General features: G+C 33.6%; 4 protein-coding genes and 1 long non-coding RNA gene across 13 annotated transcripts; 3 read left to right on the plus strand and 2 right to left on the minus strand.

Annotated features, from left to right (window-relative positions):
- Positions 1-5,007: 5,007 nt before the first annotated feature.
- On the plus strand, positions 5,008-7,955 carry LOC120579423 (uncharacterized). 9 transcript variants are annotated; one of them, XR_005645234.1, is made up of 7 exons: positions 5,017-5,388; positions 5,506-5,534; positions 5,696-6,143; positions 6,561-6,625; positions 6,766-6,881; positions 7,200-7,350; positions 7,426-7,955. It is a non-coding gene; the product is annotated as an uncharacterized lncRNA (long non-coding RNA). The 9 variants fall into 9 exon arrangements; XR_005645227.1 differs by having other exon boundaries at positions 5,018-5,388; positions 5,696-5,732; positions 5,877-6,143; positions 7,200-7,955; XR_005645232.1 differs by having other exon boundaries at positions 5,008-5,388; positions 6,419-6,625; positions 7,200-7,955.
- Positions 7,956-8,671: 716 nt separating this feature from the next.
- Positions 8,672-9,432, minus strand: LOC120579673 (histone H2A.1). Its single transcript, XM_039832335.1, has one exon. The coding sequence runs from the start codon at positions 9,333-9,335 to the stop codon at positions 8,754-8,756; it is 582 nt and encodes a 193-aa protein (XP_039688269.1). The 5' UTR covers positions 9,336-9,432; the 3' UTR covers positions 8,672-8,753.
- A 1,144-nt stretch (positions 9,433-10,576) lies between these two features.
- On the plus strand, positions 10,577-12,271 carry LOC120579607 (uncharacterized). Its single transcript, XM_039832081.1, has 2 exons — positions 10,577-10,585; positions 11,669-12,271. Exons 1-2 carry the CDS (start codon positions 10,577-10,579, stop codon positions 12,269-12,271), a joined length of 612 nt encoding a protein of 203 aa, XP_039688015.1.
- A 34-nt stretch (positions 12,272-12,305) lies between these two features.
- Positions 12,306-17,068, minus strand: LOC120579424 (metal-nicotianamine transporter YSL3). Its single transcript, XM_039831536.1, has 8 exons — positions 16,907-17,068; positions 15,872-16,259; positions 15,362-15,534; positions 14,813-14,910; positions 14,584-14,718; positions 14,194-14,383; positions 13,972-14,086; positions 12,306-13,562 (listed from the first exon to the last, which is right to left on the minus strand). Exons 1-8 carry the CDS (start codon positions 16,907-16,909, stop codon positions 12,625-12,627), a joined length of 2,040 nt encoding a protein of 679 aa, XP_039687470.1. The 5' UTR covers positions 16,910-17,068; the 3' UTR covers positions 12,306-12,624.
- Positions 17,069-21,229: 4,161 nt separating this feature from the next.
- On the plus strand, positions 21,230-23,272 carry LOC112420236 (bidirectional sugar transporter SWEET4). The gene is made up of 5 exons (XM_039832082.1): positions 21,230-21,275; positions 21,934-21,970; positions 22,077-22,455; positions 22,566-22,685; positions 22,772-23,272. Exons 1-5 carry the CDS (start codon positions 21,230-21,232, stop codon positions 22,982-22,984), a joined length of 795 nt encoding a protein of 264 aa, XP_039688016.1. The 3' UTR covers positions 22,985-23,272.
- The last annotated feature ends 1,143 nt before the right edge of the window (positions 23,273-24,415 follow it).

A 24,415-nucleotide genomic window follows, 5' to 3' on the forward strand; every position in this document is an offset into this window, starting at 1 on the left:
TTGGCTCCCTAAAAAAAAAACTACAAAATCTTCCCTTAAGTTTTGGCCACCCAAGGCCAATTTTTGGTAAAAAAAAAATAATAACACGTGGCACCTCACTTAAGGTGCCACGTCAGCGTAAACCGAGTCAAAATTGACCTTGGAGGCCAAAATTGCCACAAATGCAAATCTTAGGGTGAAATTTTGTAGGTTTTTTTTCCTTCTTAGGGGACTAAAATCGCAACTTTGGAAAAATTTAGGGGGTAAAACTGCTATTAAACCTATATTTTATAAGAAAAATGCTAATTATAACCAAAGTTTTTATCAAGAAAACATCCCGACTAATGTATTGCAATTGGCTTTTATTGTGGATTTATCATGTTGTCTAGAGAGTTCACACAAGGTATTTATGTGTATTACTATTAGTTTAGTATTGATGACAAACATGCAATCCTACTTACGTGCACGTACAATTCTGAAGATTGCTTTTAACTGATTTCATAATATAAATATGATATGTTGCTTCAAATATCTAGGATATTCTAACTTTTACCTTGAAGTTGGTCTGTGTATATCACACGTACCATTAAGAGCCTTGGCTATATATATTTTTTTTTGGCAACCGGTCATTAAAGTTCACAAATGCTTTTGTGACCCTAGATTGAAGTTTTTCTTGACCAAAATAGCAAAAAGATTCAACATGCTTAGTTTTTTTCTCTCTTCAAAATGCATGATTGGTTTGTGATATTGCTCCTAATTGGTTTTGGAGAGCTTGGTTAAGCTTTGAAAAAGTATTAGTTTCAATGATCAAATCATAACTATAGATATATACTCCTAAGTATCTAAGATAGCTGGCTCCTAACTGATTGATGGTGCACTTTGGACAAGCTTTGAGAAAGAGCACTTTTTATGATTAAGGTTTTATAGAGCTTTTTGTTATAAGCTACTCTTTCTAGCATCTAATAAGAGTATAAATCCCATTTCTTTGCTTTTTTCAATAACTGATCCAATTACCATAATTTTTGGACATTTTTAATTAAAAAATTGTTTATTTTAATAAAAATGTGTTAACAAACATGCCCTCTCTCACAAGATATGCTAGTATTAGGGATGACAATTGGACCCAGATCCTATGGGCACCCGAAAAAAATACCCGCTATGGGTAGGGTAAAACCCCGCTTTCATAGGTCCGGGCTTGGGTATGAGTAATTATCCGCAAATTTATATGGATATGGGCACGGGTATGGGCACTATACTACCCAGCCCTGCAACCCGCATATATGTATTTATATAATATTATAAATAATTTATTTATTTTTGATGTACAATTAATTTATAAATTTAACTATTTAAGCCTAAACTTAAACCTAAAACAGATGAATAAAAACTTTAGTAACAATTTAGTATGATTTTAACATACAACTACAACTTTTTAACTTATAACTGATGTAAGATATCTATTTTTTTTTCTTTCTAGGAATAATTTGGATGTTTTTTTATTTGGTTAAATATTACAATTCATATTATTTCGTAAGTTGATTTAAAAAAATTTGGATCATAGTTTTATTTCAAGTGTGGTGATTTTTATTATCTTTCGATTATTATTTTTTGGATAGTTAGAGGGATGAAACCCAAAATGAAAAAAAAAATGTTTTTTTTTTTCTTTCTTCCATTCTATAAGTTTCTCACGTGTCCTATGCAGTTGGATTTTAGAATCCAAACTGCATAAAAACCTCGTAAAAACTTCAAAAACACATTGAAATATTTCAGATTTTAGAACTCAAATAGAGCGCGCGAGAAGCTCATATGATGAGAAAAGTAATCAACGAAAATAAAATAAACATAACATTTCTCTTTAGGCCCCCAATATCTCTAAGACCCCATAAATACACATCAGATAGTTATCTATTAGATGTGTATTTAAGGAACCTTGGAAGAAACACAAAAATTATAAGTTACATAGACCGAAACTGCATAGAGGAACAAAAACTCAAATTCTGTTATTTAACCACTACTTCGTACATTCCTTCATTCACACATTTCATTCATTCCTTTGTAAAATCAAACACAAATCATCGGAAACAAATTCATTCATTTAAACATTCAAAACTTTTTTAGGTACGAATTAAACCAAATTCAAAACTAAAAACCAACATTCATCATTAAACCAAAATAAAATAAAAACATAACAGTTAGGTGGAGTTTGGTATGCACAAATACAAAATTTGTGCACCATGCACAAATTATGCAAAATTGTTCCTAACTTAAATCTGAACCGTTCATTTATTATTATTTTAATGCCGACGGTTAAGATTTGGAGAGAGAAAGGCATGGGTGACCTGCTGAATGCTTCTGCGTGAACAGTACACGCGGTCCTGCCTTTAGAATAAATGATAATATTTAATTGCTGTTTTTTGGTCACTTGTGTATTGGACTTGGGCCCTTGTTTTAGAACTAAGTGACTATGGGCTGAATATAATTTTTGTCTGTATTAGCCCAATACGAAAATTGCTATTAATATCACTGGAAAAAATCAAAATTGCTATTATTATAACTAAACATTGTTGTAATCCCACTTACAAATGGTTAATGTCACTTAATATCACTAAACTTTGTTGTAATTCCGCCGAAAACGAAAATATAATTTCTGCAATTAGATATTTTTTACTTAAATGGGAAGTTCGAAAATGATGAAAATTTTAGTAGAAGTAATGTAAATGTTTGTAATTGGAATTTATTTTTTATTTCGAAAATTAATAATAAGAACAAATTGGGTGTAATAGTTGGATAATAGATAGATTTTTCTGTCACTATTATAAATAGTGTGTGTGATGTATATTAAAGACCGCATAGATAATTTATTGAATAAATCTAAATTTCTAGTTTTGCTTATTTTGGTGATCGAAATGTGTACATAATTGTTGAATGGGTTAAGGTAAATGAACATTAAAATACGCAAAATATTTATTCGTTAGCCAAGTTTGTATTTTTAAGAATTTGTTTTTGCATTTTTTATTCTTAAGTTTATTTAATTAATGTATTATTATGTTATTTTCATTTCAATGTGTTTAAAAAATAGTTGTAATTTGTTATTTATATTGAATTTATAAATTAGTTTTAATAATAATGATAAAATTAATTAAATACAAACCACGTAGTGAATATCTTGATTAATCAATTAACATTTATCCGAGTACTTTCCGTATAAGATTCTTGTTGTTAGGGTAAGAGTTGTGGGTTTGATTAGTCGTTGTGACCTCTTGATCTAACTATTATAGCAGTTTAAGTCGAAGACTATTGTCGTTAGGGTTAGAGTTACAGGCTTGATTAGTCGTTAAAGAGTTTGATTAGTCATTGAACATTCGTCCAAGTACTTTGACTTCAAGATTCTTCCAATTAAGGTAAGAGTTGTGAGTTTGATGAGTCGTTTTGAAATCTTTGCAGTATGTTAGGTCTAATAAACTTGTCATTAGGGTGAGAGTTGTCGTTAGGGTCAGAGGTGTAAGCTTGGTTAGTCGATAACGAGAGTTTGATTAGTAAGTGATCGTTCATCCAAGTACTCTGTCTCTAGGATTCTTTCAGTTGGGTAAGAGTTGTGAGTTTGATCAGTCGTTTCGAAATCTTTGAAGTAAGTTAGGTCAAAGAATCTTGTCATTAGGGTGAGAGTTGTAAGCTTAATTAGTCAATAAAGAGTTTGATTAGTCATTGAACGTTCATCCAAGTACTTTGACTCCAAGATTCTTTCAGTTAGGGAATGAGATGTGAGTTTGATCAGTGGTTCTGACATCTTAGAAGCAGTCTAGGTCGAAGAATACTGTCATTAGGGTGAGAGTTGTAAGATTGATTAGTCGATTAAAATTGTTATTAGTCATTGAACATTAATCAAAGTACTTTAACTGCAAGATTCTTTCAGTTAGGGTAAGCGTTGTGAGTTTAATCGATCGTTCTGACATCTTGTAAGTAGTTTAGGTCGAAGAATCTTGTCATTAGGGTGAAAGTTGTAAGCTTGATTAGTCAATAGAGAGTTTGATTAGTCGTCGAACATTCATTCAAGTACTTTGACTACAAGATTCTTTCAGTTAGGGTAAGAGTTGTAAGTTTGATCAGTCGTTTTGAAATCTTTGAAGTAAGTTAGGTTAAAGAATCTTGTCATTAGGGTGAGAGTTGTACGCTTGATTAGTCGATAGAGAGTTTGATTAGTCGTTGAACATTCATTCAAGTACTTTGACTACAAGATTCTTTCAGTTAGGGTAAGAGTTATGAGTTTGATCAGTCGTTTTGAAATCTTTGAATTAGGCTAGGTCAAAGAATCTCGTCATTAGGGTGAGAGTTGTGATTTGGGTGATGGTTGTAAGCTTGGTTAGTCGATAACAAGAGTTTGATTAGTCGTTGAACGTTCATCCAAGTACTCTGACTCCATGTTTCTTTCAGTTAGGGTAAGAGTTGTAAGATTGATCAGTGGTTCTGACATCTTAGAAGTAGTCTAGGTCGAAGAATACTGTCATTAGGGTGAGAGTTGTAAGATTGATTAGTCGATTAAAATTGTTATTAGTCGCTGAACATCCATCAAAGTACTTTGACTGCAAGATTATTTTAGTTAGGGTAAGCATTGTGAGTTTTATCGGTCGTTCTGACATCTTGTAAGTAGTTTAGGTCGAATAATCTTGTCATTTGGGTGAGAGTTGTAAGCTTGATTAGTCGATAAAGATTTTGATCAGTCGTTGAACATTCATCCAACTACTTTGACTACATGATTCTTTCAGATAGGGTAAGAGTTGTGAGTTTGATCACCCGTTTTAAAATCTTGGAAGTAGTTTATGTCGAAGAATCTTTCAGTGGATTCCATGTTAACTGTAATGCCCTATTTTAATATTTAATTATTTTATTTAATTTTTAAATTAAATTTAAAATTTATTAAGAGAGAAGACTTCAAAATGATTGTAAAAAAAAAATAAAAAAATTCACATTTTCCCCCTATAATTTTCACATTTTCGTTTCCCTCTTCCCAAAAATTATCAACGCGCTCTTTTTTTCGGTCTCCCTCCCATTTTTTTACCCTCTCTTTTCTCACAAATCAACAAAACACAACTCCCTTTCCTCAAAAACCCTTTCCTCTTTTCTTTCTCTCCCTCCCATTCTCTTTCACAATTCATTTCCCTATTTCCGGAAAACTGAAACGCTCTTCTCTCACCAAACTCCATCGAACCCAATCCGTAGAACCAGAACTCGTTGAAATCGTCGTCATCTCACCAGAACTCGTCAAACTCTCACACTCAACAACTCACCCACCCTCTCTCCCGTCTAAATCAATGGAACCCAGTACCCATTGAACTCTTCAAACCCATAGACTGAACTTAGAAATCCTTAAAATAATTTGAAGCCCTAAGATTCAATTGAACCCAGAAAGTGGTAATGAACTATCTCGTTTATTACTCTTCGTTCATGTTGCTTCTGAAAGTTTATATTTTTCAATGAGATTTAAGGTTGGGTCGAACTCTGATTTATAATTTTTTTATTTTATTTCAGCTTTGGATTCGAACTTGTGATCGATTTAGGTATTGTGTTCATGTGATTTGTTAGTTAGTTTGTACTTATTATGTGTGATTTACTGAGTAAGAACCTATTATGTGTGATTTGTGAGTTAGTTTGAGCCTACTGTATGTGATTTTTGAAGTGTTGTTCTTGTCAAAAAGTTTATTTTTTGTTTAAATCTCAGGTGAAGTGTTCAAAAGGGCCTTACAATCACAACAAATGTAAGTCTAATTTTGCTTCAATTTAGTTTTGTGTTGATTCAATTCAGTTTTTGTTTCATTTTTATTCATACCTTGTGATTTATATTAGGTGAAGTGCCACAAAAAAATGAATTCATTTTCTAAATGTATACTACGTTGATTCAGGGTCACAGTATAATGTTGATAAAATTCTGATTTGAATGTTTTTTCCCCTTCAACTATGAGCTTCACACCGTCAAGCTTCATGCCGTTGCAATTTGACGTCGAGCTTCACGCTTTTTGACTTTCACTCTTTCTACATCTTCACAATCGCTGATCGAAAGAATGTAAACCAGCTGAGTCGAAAGAATGTGTCCTCATCTTATATGATTTGTATATGTCAAAACGGGAAGGGTCATTTGATGCTACTCCGGAGAAATACAATCAGTCAAGGTGGCTATTTTTTCATCACATTCCTTAGATTTTACTTTGGCTATTTCAATGACATGGTATCTCTTGTAACAATTTAAGTATGTGGCTAACCTGCCTTCGCCTCCGCATTTACCGAATCATCTGTTTTAACTTGAGCGAGGGAGTTGGATGAAACTTGATTATTTTCTGATGTGGTACAATGATTTGATGGAGCTTAATATAAATTGGCTTTGCTTTTTGATTTCCTTCAGTTTGTTAGATTTGAGATTAATGGCTGAATGATTATTTTGTTATAGCTACCCTTATCTTGAGCAGCTAGCATGATGGATATATGAATTGTTTCTATAACGTTCGTTTTCTTACTTCAAATCACAACTACTTCCTATAGAAGCCATTCTAGCTGAAGCCACTCTTCGAAGAGTCCATGCTGCTGAGAAGGATGATGAAATGCCTCCTATAGAAGCCATTCTAGCCAGGCTTAACTCAAGCTTGCTCGGCAAGAGGTATGTATTGCCTTATATTTTTCTATTTTGAAGGGTAGTTTCTGTCTAAAAGTACCGGTTAAAGGGCACTAAAGGGCACTGAGGCTGGCTTGTCACATGTGATTCATGTGTCACTGTTTTATCTGGTTTGTTTCTTGCAGATTGCTAAACTTCAAGATGATAACAGAGCTTTAGATTGTCTTACAAAATCCAAAGAAGCAGCACTTCTTGAAGCTGAGAGGACTGTTCAGGTTGCCTTGCATAAGCTTGTAATTGTGTAAGTTTAGTTGCTTGGGTGTGATTTCAATCATTTAACCAGTGTTATTAGGTACTGATATTGTTCTAGTGGTCAAATCAAGTTGGTGTTATATCAATTTTTTCCACTCGTATTTTTAGGAAAGGAAGTTAAAATGATTTTGTAATGCTGCGAGTATTTTGAAATTCAATTCTTAAAATTTTCAGAAGCTTTGCCATGTTAACAGTGGAAGAGGTACTATATGATTTTGTATCATATGTGATTTTGTTTATTTTAATGGAATTAACAATTATATTTTAAATATACAACATTGATATTCAATTTTATCTGTATATGTAGGTATCATCACATCTTTAGCTTCTCAAGTTTTAACTCACACCAGCATTGCTCATTAAAGTACTTCACTTGCTCCACATCCAAAGGCAAGATTTTTCAAGGATGCTGCAACACTACTAATTTAACATCCTAGTAGGAAGATAGAGACAAAAAAGTAATTATGCAGTTTTTTTTCGTTTTTTCTGAACTTCACGAAATTTGACTGATCTCTATTACATATTGATGACAGTAAAGGAAGAGGCAACATGTGCTTCATAGAAAAATTGAAAGAAGCATGTTCTAATTGGTTATTGTAGTCTATTGGTCACTTCATGATCAAAATGTCAACTTAAACAATTTAGGATGTTGTTCTAATCAGTTGGCATAGGCTGTTTTTTTTTTTTTTCCTGGTGTGAGGCTGTTTGTTGCTGTCAGCGCCCTTTTCTTTGGGCTAGGAGCTGGTCCTGAGGCACGTTAATGCTCCGCTGGGTTTGGAGTTGCGCCTGCTACCATAACAGTTTTGCTATCAGCTAGCTTTTAACCCCTTCGTATATATTTGCATCAGGATTAGTGTTGGATGTGGGTAGTGTTTGGGTTTCGTTGTTTCCATTATGTGTTTTCGGTGTTCCGCCTATATACGGCACCGGTGTATTAATTCCTTTTTCGTTTCTTCCGCGAGTTGTTCTGCTTTTAGTACAATCTTGATGAAAATAAATTTTGCTGATTCAAAAAAAAAAGAAAATCACTATCAACATGAATCATTATAGTCTTTCAAGTCAAGAACCTGTGCAATGTCAAAAGTTTAGAAGGACAATGATTGACTATGATATTATCAGTTTGTTATCATTGTTTTTAAATATACATATTTAATCTATTATCATGCTATTTCCACCGGTTACTATATACTCATTATGCTATAACTTCTTTGTTTATATTTCACTTGGTAGGATGTAAATGACACACCTTACAAAAATGCAAAATATATTTTAACCTTGGGAGCTACATGCTCAAGTTTATTTGGCTTTAATTTATATTGTTTATTTATTCATGAATTATACTCTTCTTTACCCTTTATAAAAAAAAAAAGTCGTCTTCTTTACCTGATGGTCTGAAACGGGGTTTACTGACCCGATATATGACCTGATCGGGTTTAGTATTATCACAATGAAATTCAGCGATTTTTGCATAGTTTTTATTAGAATTGAAAGGAAAGTTGAAATTTGATAAATTATTCACACAAGCGAAAATAATATAGCTACTAAAAGGTTTTTCGATAACCATTTTGAAACATGAATTCAAAAATTAGGATGCAAGCAAATATGAATTTGATGACCACGACATAAGAACATGAAAACTCATTTGTAGTTTAATGATGATATTTATTTATATGAATATTATATGAGAATGAGTGTTTTTCAGAATGTTTTTTTTTTTTTTTTGAGAGAAAAATGTCTAGAAAATAACATAACTTCATTCATATTTAACCAACCACTATATTTTTCTTCCAACGAAATAGTTAGGTCTAAATGAAAATGAAAAACAAATTACATTAAAAGTAAGATTATACAATTGAAAAATCTATTTCTTAGGGGACTTAGTAGATTTCTCAGTAGCAGCAGAACCATTTTTCTTTGGCAAAAACACAGGGTTAATATTTGGCAAAACTCCACCACTAGCAATTGCCACACCTTGAAGCAATTTTCCTAATTCATCAACGTTCCTCGCAGCAAGACACACGTGTCTAGGGGGGTTAATTATGTTCTTCTTGTTATCTCTTGCAACATTCCCAGCCAATTCAAGAACCTCGGCGAGGTAGATCGGAGCACCAGTGCCAATACGCTGAGAATAGTGTCCTTTCTTCATGAACCTCGCGATACGACCAATGGGGAATTGAAGACCGACTTTGGAGGACTTTGAAACGGCTTTCTTCCCTTTGCCGCCTTTTATTCCACCGGCACCTTTGGTGGTTGTGGTTGTTTCCATTGCGATCCGAAAATGCAGGGAATGAGAAAAAATAGGAATGAGAAAAATGGTGGTTTTCAGAATGGTTGAGACATGTTGGACGGCAGGAACCTGTAGGACGGCGGCGGCGTGGCGAAAAGACGGCGGCAGAGTCAAGCCATCGGAAATACAAAAGAAAGATGGAGGCAAGGGACACATTATGTTTTACAAGGTTTTCAGAAAGAAAAAAACTAATAACCAAAATTGAGGGTGTAATAATTAAGGGAGGTATACAAGTAATTGCAAATAAGTGGTGGTTTTTTAGTGGGTGTGTGCAACAGAAACAATAAATGGAATATTATACAATATAATATTTTTGATTAAAATATTCCAGCAGGTAAATTACCGCCAGCTGTCCTTCCATGGGAAAATTGTGCATGGTGCACAAATCTTGTATTTGTGCATTCTAAATGGCACCTAAAAGTTATGGTGCTCTAAAGGGCCTCCTCCTTCTTGGAATCCTATATGCGGTGGCAGGGAGTATCTCAGCCTGAATCATCAAAAGAACGTCTTCGTATGTCCGACTATTTGGACACCCATCCTCCACCATGGCCCTAACACTAATGATGATCTACGGTGAATCCGAGTTATCCCTAGCATGCTCCTCCTCAATAATTACTTCCTGATTCGTCGACCCATGGGGTTCTCTCTCGATAGGGGTAGTATCTTCGGGAGATATACCAAATAGAACTAGGACATTTATCCTGCTACATGCTACCATGGTGACTCCACTTTGGACCCCTACCAGCCTCATGTATAACATGCAACAAGAAATCCAAGAGAGCTTGAGCTACATGGACTTTAACATCAAGTACAGATGGTGGAGGCCTGGGAATGTCCTGCACCTGACTGTACAAGTGGTGGTAACCTTCCCTTGACTGCACATAATTCATCCCTAGTACTAGCATATCTCCTCCTATAAGGTCATGGTCTCCCGATGATCATCATACAAACTGAATATGATATTTAGTAGCCTCAGACAAATAAATGATATAGATAATTTAATTTCGTATCACCCCATGACCGTCCATGAACTGTGTCGAGGTCCTGTGGTGGCTCAAAAAATATTACCTCTATGTGCTTGTTGTTCTTGTCAGTGAACATTGTGCATCCAATCTGATAGAGTAAGAAAGTCCCAGTTGTATTTTTCAAGCTAATTGCCTTGGTGAGATGTTCCTCGTATATTTCCTTCAGCCATGTGAAACCAATAGGAACACCATTCATACTATCGCACTCCTCAACCGCATAATCTTGCTCAACACCAAACAAAATCAACCATGAGTTCAACACCTTCGTCTTGGAAGATTTTTTTCCATATGATTCATCAACCTACCATGGATCGAGATCTGTAGAAGACATGACACATCATTCAACGTGATGGTTATCTCCCCCATAGACAGATGAAAACTGTTGGTCTCCTCATACCACCGCTTAGACAAAGCGGCACATAGATATACACATTCTTTTAAAAACACTTGAATTTGATCAAGATATAATTATACTTAAACCATCATTAGTTAAAAACCTAGCAACAATGTACCCTTGAAATTAGACAGTATAGACTTATCAGAAAGGGCTACCACCAAATCCCACAAGTGGTGGGTTAGAAGATTGTCAAAATGGAGAGTCTACCTACATAGTATCTATAGACACGACTTAAACTTGAAAGAGTTTACAAGAAAAAGGATAATCTAGTGCCTTAAAGCTTTTGACATGCGACTTTTATCAATATTTTTTTCTCTATTGTTTCTTTATGTCATATTTCATGTCTTATGATTTTTAAACCATGTTGCCAAGTACCACTTGAAGCTAAAGTAAATGTCAATGAGATGACATAAATGTCTTCTAAAAGAATAGAGGAATTGTATGTGTCATTTAGAAATCTTATTAGAGGGGCGATTGCATTTTTTTTCTTTATACTGCCTCAATTTTTAATGATTAGGCCCTCTTGGGAATTTTGTTTGCCCTTCTTTATGACTTCTTTTCTATTTTTAAAAGCATTTATTATTTTATTTAGAAAGTTATACTTAATTACATATATCTATTTTTTTAATTAGTAATAAACACTATGATGAAAAAGTAAACGAATTCTCTTTTTTAAAAAATAAACATGATAAAACAATGTAAATTATTAATATATTTAGAAATGATTTTAGTATTACATTTTTCTAAAGGATTAATTAGTGGCCGATTTAAATATGAACTCGAAAGGGTTCCTCTGGTCCTATGTATCCCTTAACATTGTAAGATTTTAGTATTACCTTGTTAAGTACTAGCTTATAAATGGACACAGATTTTATATATATGTTTTTATTGTTTCTAAACAAAATCAATAAAATTGACAAAACAACTATATTTACACTAATTTGATTCAACCGTCAAAACATCTTTACACTTCTGCGTAAAAAGAATTGTTTGTGACGATCATGTGGAGCTTGTGGAAACGCAGGAATTTAAAATTGTGACAACAATAAAATGAAACATGTCTACAGGTTGTTGAACGGGCCCGACACCTCTTAGATGGTTGGAGAACCGCCCAAGAAGTCATATCACACAAAGCTACAGACATCCTTGCTAAGCCGAATAGTGTTATTCATGGTCCTGTCATCAAGTGGACGCAGCCGGTATATGGTAAGTACAAATATAATATTGATGCCTCCTTTTCTGACCCTCTGAATATGGTAGATATTGGCATATGCATCCGTGATGATCAGGGTGATTTTGTCATGGCTAAGACAGATTGTTTCTCTCCTCTTTGTGATGTTGATGTTGGCGAGGCTGTTGGACTTCACACGGCACTACAATGGGTGACTGATCTTCATTATGACAATGTTGATTTTGTTTTGGATTGCAAGTTTGTTGTTGAACATTTTAATTCAAACCTAGGTGATAGTAGTGAACTAGGTTGTATCATTCAGGCTTGTAGACAGTTGTTCGATTGTAATTTTCAGAACTCTCATGTCGAGTTCAATAGGAGGCAAGCTAATGGGGTCGCTCATGAATTAGCTAGGGTAGCCCCATCTCATGCTAGCTCTCACGTTTATGATGATGTACCGTCATGTATTCGAGACTTGATAGCTAATGAAAAGCAATGAATTTTTTCCTTCAAAAAAACAACATCTTTGCACCTTTTTTTTTTTGAATGACAAAATGTCAGTATGTTACACTTTACAGTTTTCTCTTTGAAAGACTTGAATCCTGGACTTTGAACTCCTCAACACCTTTAATCTCTCAGCTCAAACCAGTTACGCTATTCAACCCCCAACATCATTGCACTTATTGTCCCAAGTCATCTCAAATAAGAACTAAATTCTTCTTAGACTAAGATTTTTTTAAACTAATCAAAAAGGAAGAAAGAAAAGATCTTTATGAACTAAAGTACTAAAAAATAGTGACACCTAAATCTGACTACACCTATTTCCTATAAAGATCTGCAAGAGAACTTCTTCTAATTATTTGCAAAGAAGTTCATACAAATTGGTGGATGAATCTTAAACCAAGCAAGAAGAGAAGAAGGAAGAACCCATATCCCATCTCCACAAATCAAACCAGAAGCAACAGCTGGAATCATCAAACCTGCTTCCTCTTTTTTCATCATACTCCAAACAAAAACTACCAAACTCCCCACACACATGTCAATGGCAAAGTAAGCACCTACAACAAAAGGTACTGCCATTGCCATTGGAAGTGGGACCCACTTCCCTATGTTTTTAGGGTTCAAATCTCTCAACAAGTTAGCCAACAAAGCAAATGCAAAAAACCCACAACAGAATTGCAAGCAATGGCTTGGTAGTGCTGAAAACCCTTCAACACCAAAAATTGCCATGTTTCTATAGATGATAGCATAAGGAGCTTTATATTCACCATTAGGGTTTCCAACATCATATGTATTGTAGAAAATAAAGAATGTGAGTGGTGCTACAACACAACCTATTGCCGTACCAATTGCTTGTGTCGCAAGCATTGATCTCGGTGAAGTTAGAGTTAAATAACCAGTTCTGAAATCATGCATTAAATCAGATGAAGTTGAAGCCAGTGATTTTATTAGCCCACATGCTACAAGTCCAGAAACAACACCATTACTTTTTCCTCCTAGGGCTGCAAGAATGAAAAGGGCTACTTTTCCATAGTTATAGGACATGTTCATGTCGGTTAAGCCGGCACCATAAGCATTGCAAAAACCAAGAATTGGTGCTAGGAGATAAGCTACGACCACAAAGTACCACTTCACTTGTGGGAACATTAAAGGGATCACAATGATGGATATTATGGTGAGCACTGCATATCCTGCACATGCTAACCATATTGGAATGCTTTCTTTTATAAAGAATTCATCGCGTGTAAGATCGTCTAGAGTCTGGTTCTGGTTATTATCTGCAGCTGAAGCTGTAGTGAAAAAATATCTATATTAGATTCAGTGTTGTCAAATAAGTAGAGAACTAGCCGTACGAGGTCTAACATAGAACAACTATTCATATACCAATTTCATTGGAAATAAATCAATTACTTCTTCTATTGATATGGTAGTATAGTGTATTTGAATATAGGCTTATAGAGTGGTAATTAGCAAGGTAAGCAAGCATTATTAAAACCTAAACTTAGTTTATCGATTGCGAATGTCAGAAAGCAAAAAAGACGCAATAAAAACACCATGGCGCTGCCATGCTTCATGAATTGGCCATGGTGGTTGTCACAAAGTATGTCAGCGCAATCCGCCATGGCCGATAAAGCTGTCAAGCTTGAAAATTACATAACCCATGAACTGCAAAAAGTGATAAAAAGGTCATTTATTTACCTGCATTTTGATCCCTCATTTTCATGCAGGCCTGAAAATTTAAGGCACTAAAATATATAATTTTGATAAAATTGTAGAGCCCATCACCAAGGATTAATGCAATGGAAATAAAAACCTGCATCATGAAAATTAAGGAAAGTTAAGGCTTAAAATGAAAAAAAACACAACTCAAATCAAAGTAGTACTAATAGTGTGTCCTTCAATTTTTGTTCAATCAAATACCTTATAACCATTAAGACTCTTCATGCTACTCTCTGGTAAACTTTCAGGGAACCAATTTCCTTTTAGTACTCTGATCAACGGCCACATAATGGCCCATGAAACCACAGCACCAAAAAGCAACGATAAATTGACAAGATGAGAACAGATCATTCCTGCTCCAACATATGTCATGCTGAAATCAAAGTAAAATCTGCAAAAAATATCAAACATTCTAGTCAGTTATAATTGACAAACGTTTCATGGTTCAGATTCATAAAACAAAAGACAGTTAAAGCAGTTGAAGTTAGAGGACCGGTTCAAACTCTAGCTATAGAGAAAATACTAACACAACAACTATTATACTAACATTTACTTATTAAAAAGAGAGAGAGATGGAATCAAAGCACACACGTGTTTTTCCACGCTTTCAACCCGAAAGTAGGAAACTGAGCGAATCCGCATTGGCCATCACCAGCATAGAACCATTGGAAGAAAGACCAAAGCAAACTGAATGAGAAGAATTGCGTGAAACCCTTAACCTGCTTCCTGTGAAAGATGCCAAATTAGTTTTATATGTTTTCATCTTGAAATAACAAATAGAGTACAAATAACATAAACATAGTTGGTTTCACAACCATACTTGGCCGTGACATTTCCTTTTGGAGTATGGAATCCATTAATAAGAACACCTGTAGCAGTTCCACTTGGATAAGGTAATTTAGAGTCTATTATCATCATCTGTTATATAACATAGCAAACAATATTCGAGTTAGTCTAAACCTAATTCATCTTAAAATAAAGACCTCCATCACTTCAACATTACTTAAACTAGTAAACTTCGAGAATACCAAATGTACTCAAGTAATCAAGTGAAAAGGCATAGAAAACAATTCATATGGAAAATTGATCTGATTTCATCAAAATTTTCTCCGATCACTATATATGTCATTGGATGAATATTAAACAGTTCATATTCTGAGTGTTTATATTAGACCTGATTTGGTGAAGTCAGAGTATGAACAGTCTAACCTTCATCCAATATGGCAGAGATGTAGTGATTGTAGGAAATTTTGACCGCGAAAATTAGACTGCTATAGAAAACTATTTGACAAAACTTTATACTAAATGGCATACAGTAGAATAATAGTAATTTGACTGCACAAAATCCGGATTCATTCATAAGCAATACCTTTCGAAAAGGAATTAATGCTGTCAGCCCAACAAAGTAAGAAACAAAGAGAAAACCAGTCATCCAGCCAATTCCAGGCTCCTTGGTGTCAGGAGTATTCCCTGGGGTACTAGCCCCCCCGACTCGCTCATATGTGCTCCTATTTAAAGCCAAAAGGTAAGATCCAAAACCACCTATAAATAAACAAGTAAAATTTAGAAAACTTTAAATACATATACTTTCAGTTCTTCATTTATACATACAAAATAGAAATTAAATAATGATTGCTAAGCAATTGGTTTGACTCAAGTGGTTAATGAGCTTCACCGAAGGTTTAATTGTTCAGGAGTAACCGAGGTCAAACCCTGGACTAATCCTGACAAGAGTTTACTTATCTCCTGACCGAACTCTGGATTACCAGGGCTCCATTCCCCTAGGAACTGGAGGATTAAAGGTAATCTTCTTTTTCGAAAATAATTCATTTTAAACTGTAAACAAAGACATTGAATTGAAAATAAAACAAAAACTCACCTCCAAAAGATGCACTGTAACATGCAACAGCACAAGTCTGAATTATGGTATTTTCCTGTCTAGTGAAAGGTGTTGAAACAATATTTGCTTTCTCAAGAATCTTAGTCCAAAGTTTGATGAACACAAAGCCAAGAAGTGCAACTGAAACATTGAGATTAGGGACTAAACCAGTTGTGAGGTTCAGCTTCATCACAATCACACTATAAATTATGCCAATAAGAATGCTTGCTATTAGTCCTCTAATTGTGATCTGTTTCATCCATGGTGCTACTGTACTTTCATCTTCTAACTCATCTCCAACCTTTTCTATGTCATTTCTCTCCAATATTTCAATCTCTTTAAGTTCTTGCTCTTCATTGCTTACATTGCCCATTGGAATTATCAAATCCTTTAAAGAATGTAGATTAAATATTATGGTAAGCACAACTAATTTGCAACTTTTCACTTCTCTTTGCAATTCTTTTCTATAAAGTGATTTGAATGTGAAATGATTTATGTTTGAATACATTTATATAAAAATGAGTTATAAATTCAAGTCTAAAAATCAATTCTAGAAGCCAAAACTATAAATTCTAGCTTTAAGTTAGAATCAATTCTGAAGCTAACAATGAGTTCCACTTGAAAACATCCAAACATATCAAAATCAATTCTACACCCTAAAATTAAATTTGTCTCATCAAAAAGTGGAACCAAGCATTCAAACATTTGAATTTTGATTTTGAGACATGGACTTCCACAATTAGTTTCTCACAACTCTTGTATAAGATTGACTGCTTGTTTGGTATCGCAATGAGTTTGGGAAAATCATCTGGAGTCACCGCTATTTTGAAAAAGCTACATTTTCTAGCTTTAACAAAATTATCATGCCACCTTTATTTTATCCTATCCACCTTGATACCAAACATGCACCAACGCTGCTAAATTCTAATAGCATAAGAAATGCAAGTTAAGAAGAAAAGAAAAAGTTTCTTCAAAAAAAAAAAAAAAAAGTTGTTGAAATATGAAACCTCTTAAATATTAAAAACATCATCGTACCATTGCAAAATTGAACAAGAGAGTGTGATGAATGAAGCTTAGAAACTCAGAGATATGAGATAAGAATCTCACAAACCAACCAAAGGACAAGTTCTGAAACTCTTATCAAATCAAATATATATATGTCAATCTGAAACGTGTGATTACACGAGCATAATAACATTTGCAGTACAATCCGACATATATGTATGAGGACTCGCTCATATGTGCTCCTATTTAAAGCCAAAACCACCTATAAATACAAGTAATTAATATTTTGTATGAGGACTTATTTGTAATAAAGTAAAGTTTAGTTTTACGGTGGTCCATCAACAAGACACTAGCTGACATGACATCAACAACTATGTTATTGGTTAAATGACTTTTTCAAAAAAAGTCATTTTCTTGACAACACCATAGAAGCCCCCGTTTGTTAAATGTGTAGTTTGGTTAAACATATGGTTGTAGATGCCAAAGAGTGTCATGCGAGTTTAGTTTTGCCGTCGGTAACACTAAAAGCGTCATGAAAATAATGAAAAAGTTACTCGAGTAAAAGAAGAGAGTAAAAGCAATTAAAAGAAAAACGGTTCGCTTTATCAATATCCTCATGAGTTTAACTATGTTGGTAGGAACAATGCATAATATATGTAAGGTTCGGAGTTCAAACTTTTGCCACACAAAAAAAAAAAACAATTATTTGACGTGTAGCTTACGAGTTATGATCCTCTCTATTTTCATCTTTTTTTTTTTTTTAATTTGGTTTCGCTCCCGTACGGTAGTTCGCTGAGTTGTGCCAGAAATATTTGTTTGATTAGGATTGATTAGGGTGAGTTCACCTTGTTTGGTTTTACCACGTACATATATGGGTCAATAACTCCTTTTTATTTTATATTTTACTTCTTTTTGCCTAAAAAAAAAAGGAAAAGAAAAACTAACCTCTTTGGTTGATTTGACGTGTGGCTTACACGTTACAATTATTTTCGTGTTTCTGTGAAATTTTGCAAAATCTAGCAAATGAGTAATGAATGTGATAATGTGAATTATGATGAGACACTTGTAAATGGTCAACTTGTCATAAATATCATAGGAAAATGATAAAAGTTGCAGTTTGGATAGAAAAATGTAGTTTTCAATAGAATTTTTTTTTTCTGTGAAAGGATCTCTTAGGAAAATGACAAAAGTTGCAGTTTGGATAGGAAAATGTAGTTTTCAATAGAATTTATTTATTTTTCCTGTGAAAGGATCTCTTTTAAATTTTTGATTAATAGATTTTTTTTATATATTATGGAGTAGCATACAATTTCTTGGGTCCAAAAACAATTTTTTCCTAAATCACTAGGAAAGTACGAATATCATACAATTTGTAATAAATTTGAACTACATTTAATAGATTATTGTTTTTCTTTTTTTCATTCTAATAAATATTTTTTACATGATCCATCTAGAAAAATCTTTTTTACATAATTCTTTATACGATCCTCCTAGATTAATGATCGTACAAAAAAAATAAAGATTTTCAAATCAATACAAATATCATAAAATATGTGATATGAATTTTTAATATGATTTTTTGAGATTGAAAATAGGTGATACGAATAACAAAAAATATTGTGTGGAATTAATTTTTCTCCCTATAAATATCTTAAATTTTGTTTTTAATTCTTCTAAATACACAAAATCGTAAAAATAAAAAGAAAAAAAAATCAGAAAATGTGCCACAACTTTGATGAAATTTTGTATTTCTTTTTAGATAGATAAAATAACAAAGACATTATAAACTCATACACAAATAAGTATAAGTGGAGGTTCGGGGTTCGAACCCTAATCATACGTTCGATTAACTATTTCAGCATTTTTGTCAGTTGAGTTAAGATTTGTGGACATAAAATTGTATTATTTAACTGTGATGAAATACAATAGTAAAATAAAAGAAGACGACATACCTCTTCTCCATTTCACATATGTAGGCAATATATCACGCATTATTATAAGATCATTTACAAAAAAATTGGTTGTACATAAATATAAAGATCATCTATAAACTTAAAAAAAAAATAAAAATAAACGATATTCATTCATTCAAATCGATAAAGTACATCGATACAATACAAATCCAAATTCACTAAAAACGAAAAGGATAAATTTGTGAGCAACCTCACAACATCTATGTTAATAACATAAAACGACAAAGTACTTATGCCTACAAATATGACTAATATGACTATATTCAAGTCTCCGGAATACTCATGTCTCCAGATCTGCAACGTTGACGACGCCAAAGTCATTGTCATTGATCGAATATGCACTTGCGCAAAGTTAATCTTTCAACCTGGATCAAATAAACACCGTACTAAGACGGAAAATAAAAAACACACCGCATAAAGACGGGAAATCAAAACAAACATAGTCGTTCAGAGACGACGAAATCACAAAAACAAACGAAAGGAAACAGAAAATATGTGAAATCACTTATTCAATTAGGATAGAAGGAAAAATAACTCGGAGGGGTGATTTTTGGGTCAAAATTGACCCTAAATCACCCCTCTGACAAGAAGGAGAAGAAGAAGAAGAAGAAGAAAGGGGTGACAGATGACAATGGTACCCAATGGGTAGGGTACTACAGTGTCCTTCCCCATGCCCGCATTTATAAAAAAATATACCCGTACCCGTATATAAAATAGAATGTGTTTGGCGAGATTCAATTTACATAATTTCCCCAATGCCATGCTACTAGCTAATTTTTGTTTTGTTTTATTTGGTGGTCGAGATTTAAACCTCAAACCTTGCATATATTATGTATTGTCCATACTAATTAAACTAAGGTCACGAAGACCATGCTAATAGCTAGCTGCAGAGGCCAACGACTCAATAGTGTTAAATCAACTTAAACATAGCACGTAAGTGCCACACGGCTACAGAACATACTCGTGCCACCGCCTCATAATCGTCTCATAACTCTTATTTTTGTTTGTTTGAAAGAATCGTCTCATAACTCTATTCACTAATATCCTTCAAAAAAATAAAAAAAACCTATTCAACAATAGGTATTAAAATTAATGATGAAAAATATTTTGAAGACCAAAAATTATAATTTCTTAGAGAGGCGGAAAGCAAAATGTTTTTAATATGAAATAATTTTTTAAATATGCGATGAATTATAAAAAAACTTAATTTTTTTTTTATATGATCTATTAAGATTTTTAATATGATATATAACTTAAAGTCTTCCCTCAAAAAAAAAAAAAAAAACTTAAAGTCTCCAACTAAATACAAAAATAATGGAATATGTAATATCTTTAAACTATATTTGATAGATACATTTTTTCTATCAAATGTGGAAATATATGGTCCATTCGATTATTATTTTTTGGATAGTTAGAGGGATGAAACCTAAAATGAAAAAAAAAATGTTTTTTTTTTTCTTTCTTCCATTCTATAAGTTTCTCACGTGTCCTATGCAGTTGGATTTTAGAATCCAAACTGCATAAAAACCTCGTAAAAACTTCAAAAATACATTGAAATATTTCAGATTTTAGAACTCAAATAGAGCGCGCGAGAAGCTCATATGATGAGAAAAGTAATGAACGAAAATAAAATAAACATAACATTTCTCTTTAGGCCCCCAATATCTCTAAGACCCCATAAATACACATCAGATAGTTATCTATTAGATGTGTATTTAAGGAGCCTTGGGAGAAACACAAAAATTATAAGTTACATAGACCGAAACTGCATAGAGGAACAAAAACTCAAATTCTGTTATTTAACCACTACTTCGTACATTCCTTCATTCACACATTTCATTCATTCCTTTGTAAAATCAAACACAAATCATCGGAAACAAATTCATTCATTTAAACATTCATAACTTTTTTAGGTACGAATTAAACCAAATTCAAAACTAAAAACCAACATTCATCATTAAACCAAAATAAAATAAAAACATAAAAGTTATGGTGCTCTAAAGGGCCTCCTCCTTCTTGGAATCCTATATGCGGTGGCAGGGAGTATCTCAGCCTGAATCATCAAAAGAACGTCTTCGTATGTCCGACTATTTGGACACCCATCCTCCACCATGGCCCTAACACTAACGATGATCTACGGTGAATCCGAGTTATCCCTAGCATGCTCCTCCTCAATAATTACTTCCTGATTCGTCGACCCATGGGGTTCTCTCTCGATAGGGGTAGTATCTTCGGGAGATATACCAAATAGAACTAGGACATTTATCCTGCTACATGCTACCATGGTGACTCCACTTTGGACCCCTACCAGCCTCATGTATAACATGCAACAAGAAATCCAAGAGAGCTTGAGCTACATGGACTTTAACATCAAGTACAGATGGTGGAGGCCTGGGAATGTCTTGCACCTGACTGTACAAGTGGTGGTAACCTTCCCTTGACCGCACATAATTCATCCCTAGTACTAGCATATCTCCTCCTATAAGGTCATGGTCTCCCGATGATCATCATACAAACTGAATATGATATTTAGTAGCCTCAGACAAATAAATGATATAGATAATTTAATTTCGTACCACCCCATGACCGTCCATGAACTGTGTCGAGGTCCTGTGGTGGCTCAAAAAATATTACCTCTATGTGCTTGTTGTTCTTGTCAGTGAACATTGTGCATCCAATCTGATAGAGTAAGAAAGTCCCAGTTGTATTTTTCAAGCTAATTGCCTTGGTGAGATGTTCCTCGTATATTTCCTTCAGCCATGTGAAACCAAAGGAACACCATTCATACTATCGCACTCCTCAACCGCATAATCTTGCTCAACACCAAACAAAATCAACCATGAGTTCAACACCTTCGTCTTGGAAGATATGGTTTTAGTCCCTGTAATTTTCTTTTGTTGTTTTTGGTTTCTGCAAATATGCCTCGTTAAAAACATATGGACTTCTGGAATAATTTTTCTTTTTCTTGTGTTTTACTTTTTTGGTTATAATTTCCACCTTATATATGTACTTCAGGAATATTTTTTCTTTTTTGGTTATAATTTCCACCTTATTTTTTGCATTTTTTTTCCTTCTTGACTTCAGGAAATGTCATCGCCGGCTGCATGTTCTTGTCTCCAGTGTAAGATTATTTCTAAATCTCTTCCCGCATTTTTCAATTTTAACCTAAAAAATAACAATACTAACATTTGTTGTTAATTTTTTCCTTCATGTCCTTAATTATGCAGGCCAACATTTGTTGGGATATGCAAGAAAGGATCAGTGGAACAATACTCACCCGTACCATACCTAGCCACGTTGATGAACTGCATGGTTTGGACTCTCTACGGGTTGCCAATGGTGCACCCTCACAGTTTCCTTGTGGTGACCATCAATGGTGCAGGATGTGTGGTTGAGATCATCTATATCACACTCTTTCTCATATATTCTGACCGTAAAAAGAGGCTCAAAGTCTTTCTTGGTTTACTATTGGAGCTTATTTTCATTTTCCTTCTCTCATTTGTTTCATTGACTATGCTTCACACTGTTAACAAACGTTCTGCTGTTGTTGGGACCATATGCATGCTATTTAATATTGGCATGTATGCTTCACCTTTGTCTATTATGGTTAGTACTTAATATATATCATGTTTATTTTTTTATTTAAGATAAAATTGGTTAATATATATGGATTGGCTTAATCATGTGATCTTAATTAATATAATCTATGGTTGCAGAAACTAGTGATCAAGACTAAAAGTGTTGAGTTCATGCCGTTTTTCCTATCTTTAGCTTCATTTGGCAATGGTGTTTCTTGGACCATTTATGCTCTCATTCCTTTTGACCCATTCATTGCGGTAAGAAAATAAATTATAATAATACCATGCTTAATTAAGGTTCTACTAGGGTTGTTAAACTAATATTCATTGTATATCTCAATCAGATACCAAATGGGATTGGGACAATGTTTGCGGTGGTACAATTGATTCTATATGCATCATATTACAAGTCAACCCAAGAACAGATAGCAGCAAGGAAGAATAATGGAAAAGGAGAGATGAATCTGTCAGAAGTGGTAGTTGGCATGAGTAATGCTACTGTCCAAGACAACAAGAAGATAACTGCTATTGATCATTCTTCTCCAAGTGCCAAATGACTATTAATGGCACTCATGCATCCTCTTCCTTTGCCCAACCCATTGAGTCATTAATTAATTAATTAATTAATTATGATCTTATAGTTTTTGGATTGATTCTTGTAATCTTATTTCTATTTCCAGCTTAATTTTCATTTGTTAGTTACCATATCTTCAACCTTAGCTTGTTACAGACCAACACATGAATATATGTGTTGTTTTGTTACTCTTTGCCTTTTTATTTCTAGTCTATGTCACCTATTATTAGATTAGTCCCATGCATCATATTTTTTCAATAAAATTCCATTATGGTTGAGTTTTGTTTTTCTTCTTTAATTCAAACCCTTCTCTCATTCTTTCTTAAATAATATTATTTTTAAATACAAAAGAGAAGTGTGACACAATACTTAAATGGGGTATTCCAAAATTTGCAATAGTATATAAAAAATAAAGGTTTGGGAAGGAAGCAAAGTGTGACACAAGTCATAATATCCTTATCATCTTAGCCTTACTCAACTGGGTAACATTTTTGGATGATGAAGTAATTAATTAAAAAATATTATACAAGTTTTGATTTTGAACGAATTAGCAACTCCATAACAAAAGCGCAACACAAAATTTTAAAGGTGGAACACTTGTTAACATTTTCTTAATAATATTTTAGGATGAATTACACGCACTTTACTTAAAGTCTCTTTAAATAACACAAAGATATGTTCTAGTGTTTGACTTACATTAACCTCCCTTGTTTATTTCTTCATTGGATACTCATCCCTCTTGAAGGATAACATGTTATAGTTTTGATAAGACAATCATGGTTGGACATTGACATCACTTATTCATTTGAATTTTCCATTACATTACATCATTTGCGAATCGTAACTTGAAATATCATCTTTAAAAGCACCCAAAATCTAAGATTCCTTATACAATTTACTTAAACATAATAACAACTAACTGGGTGCACGGGTTAACAAGACCGATATTATTAATAGATAGATAGTAGATATATTTGAAGCACAATAATAATTGTAAAATCATAGGATCATAAACGACTTGTTTAGCATTGACAGCCGCAATGAAATCTACATGTGCATAATTATCCTTCAACAACACCACTAGAGAAAGAGGGAGTTCGGAAATGTCATATGTTGGAGGAGTTTGATGTCCATAGTGTAGTAGATTTTGTGCTTGATGAACATAATCATACTTTGCAATTGTTCTGATTCTTGTCACTACTTATATTTTAGGCTTAATAACAGTTTTCGCCCGCTAACTTTCACGAAGTTGCGATTTTGGCTCCCTAAAAAAAAAACTACAAAATCTTCCCTTAAGTTTTGGCCACCCAAGGCCAATTTTTGGTAAAAAAAATAATAACACGTGGCACCTCACTTAGGGTGCCACGTCAGCGTAAACCGAGTCAAAATTGACATTGGAGGCCAAAATTGCCAC

Source organism: Medicago truncatula, chromosome 3 (assembly GCF_003473485.1).
Source record: "Medicago truncatula cultivar Jemalong A17 chromosome 3, MtrunA17r5.0-ANR, whole genome shotgun sequence".
NCBI lineage: Eukaryota > Viridiplantae > Streptophyta > Magnoliopsida > Fabales > Fabaceae > Medicago > Medicago truncatula.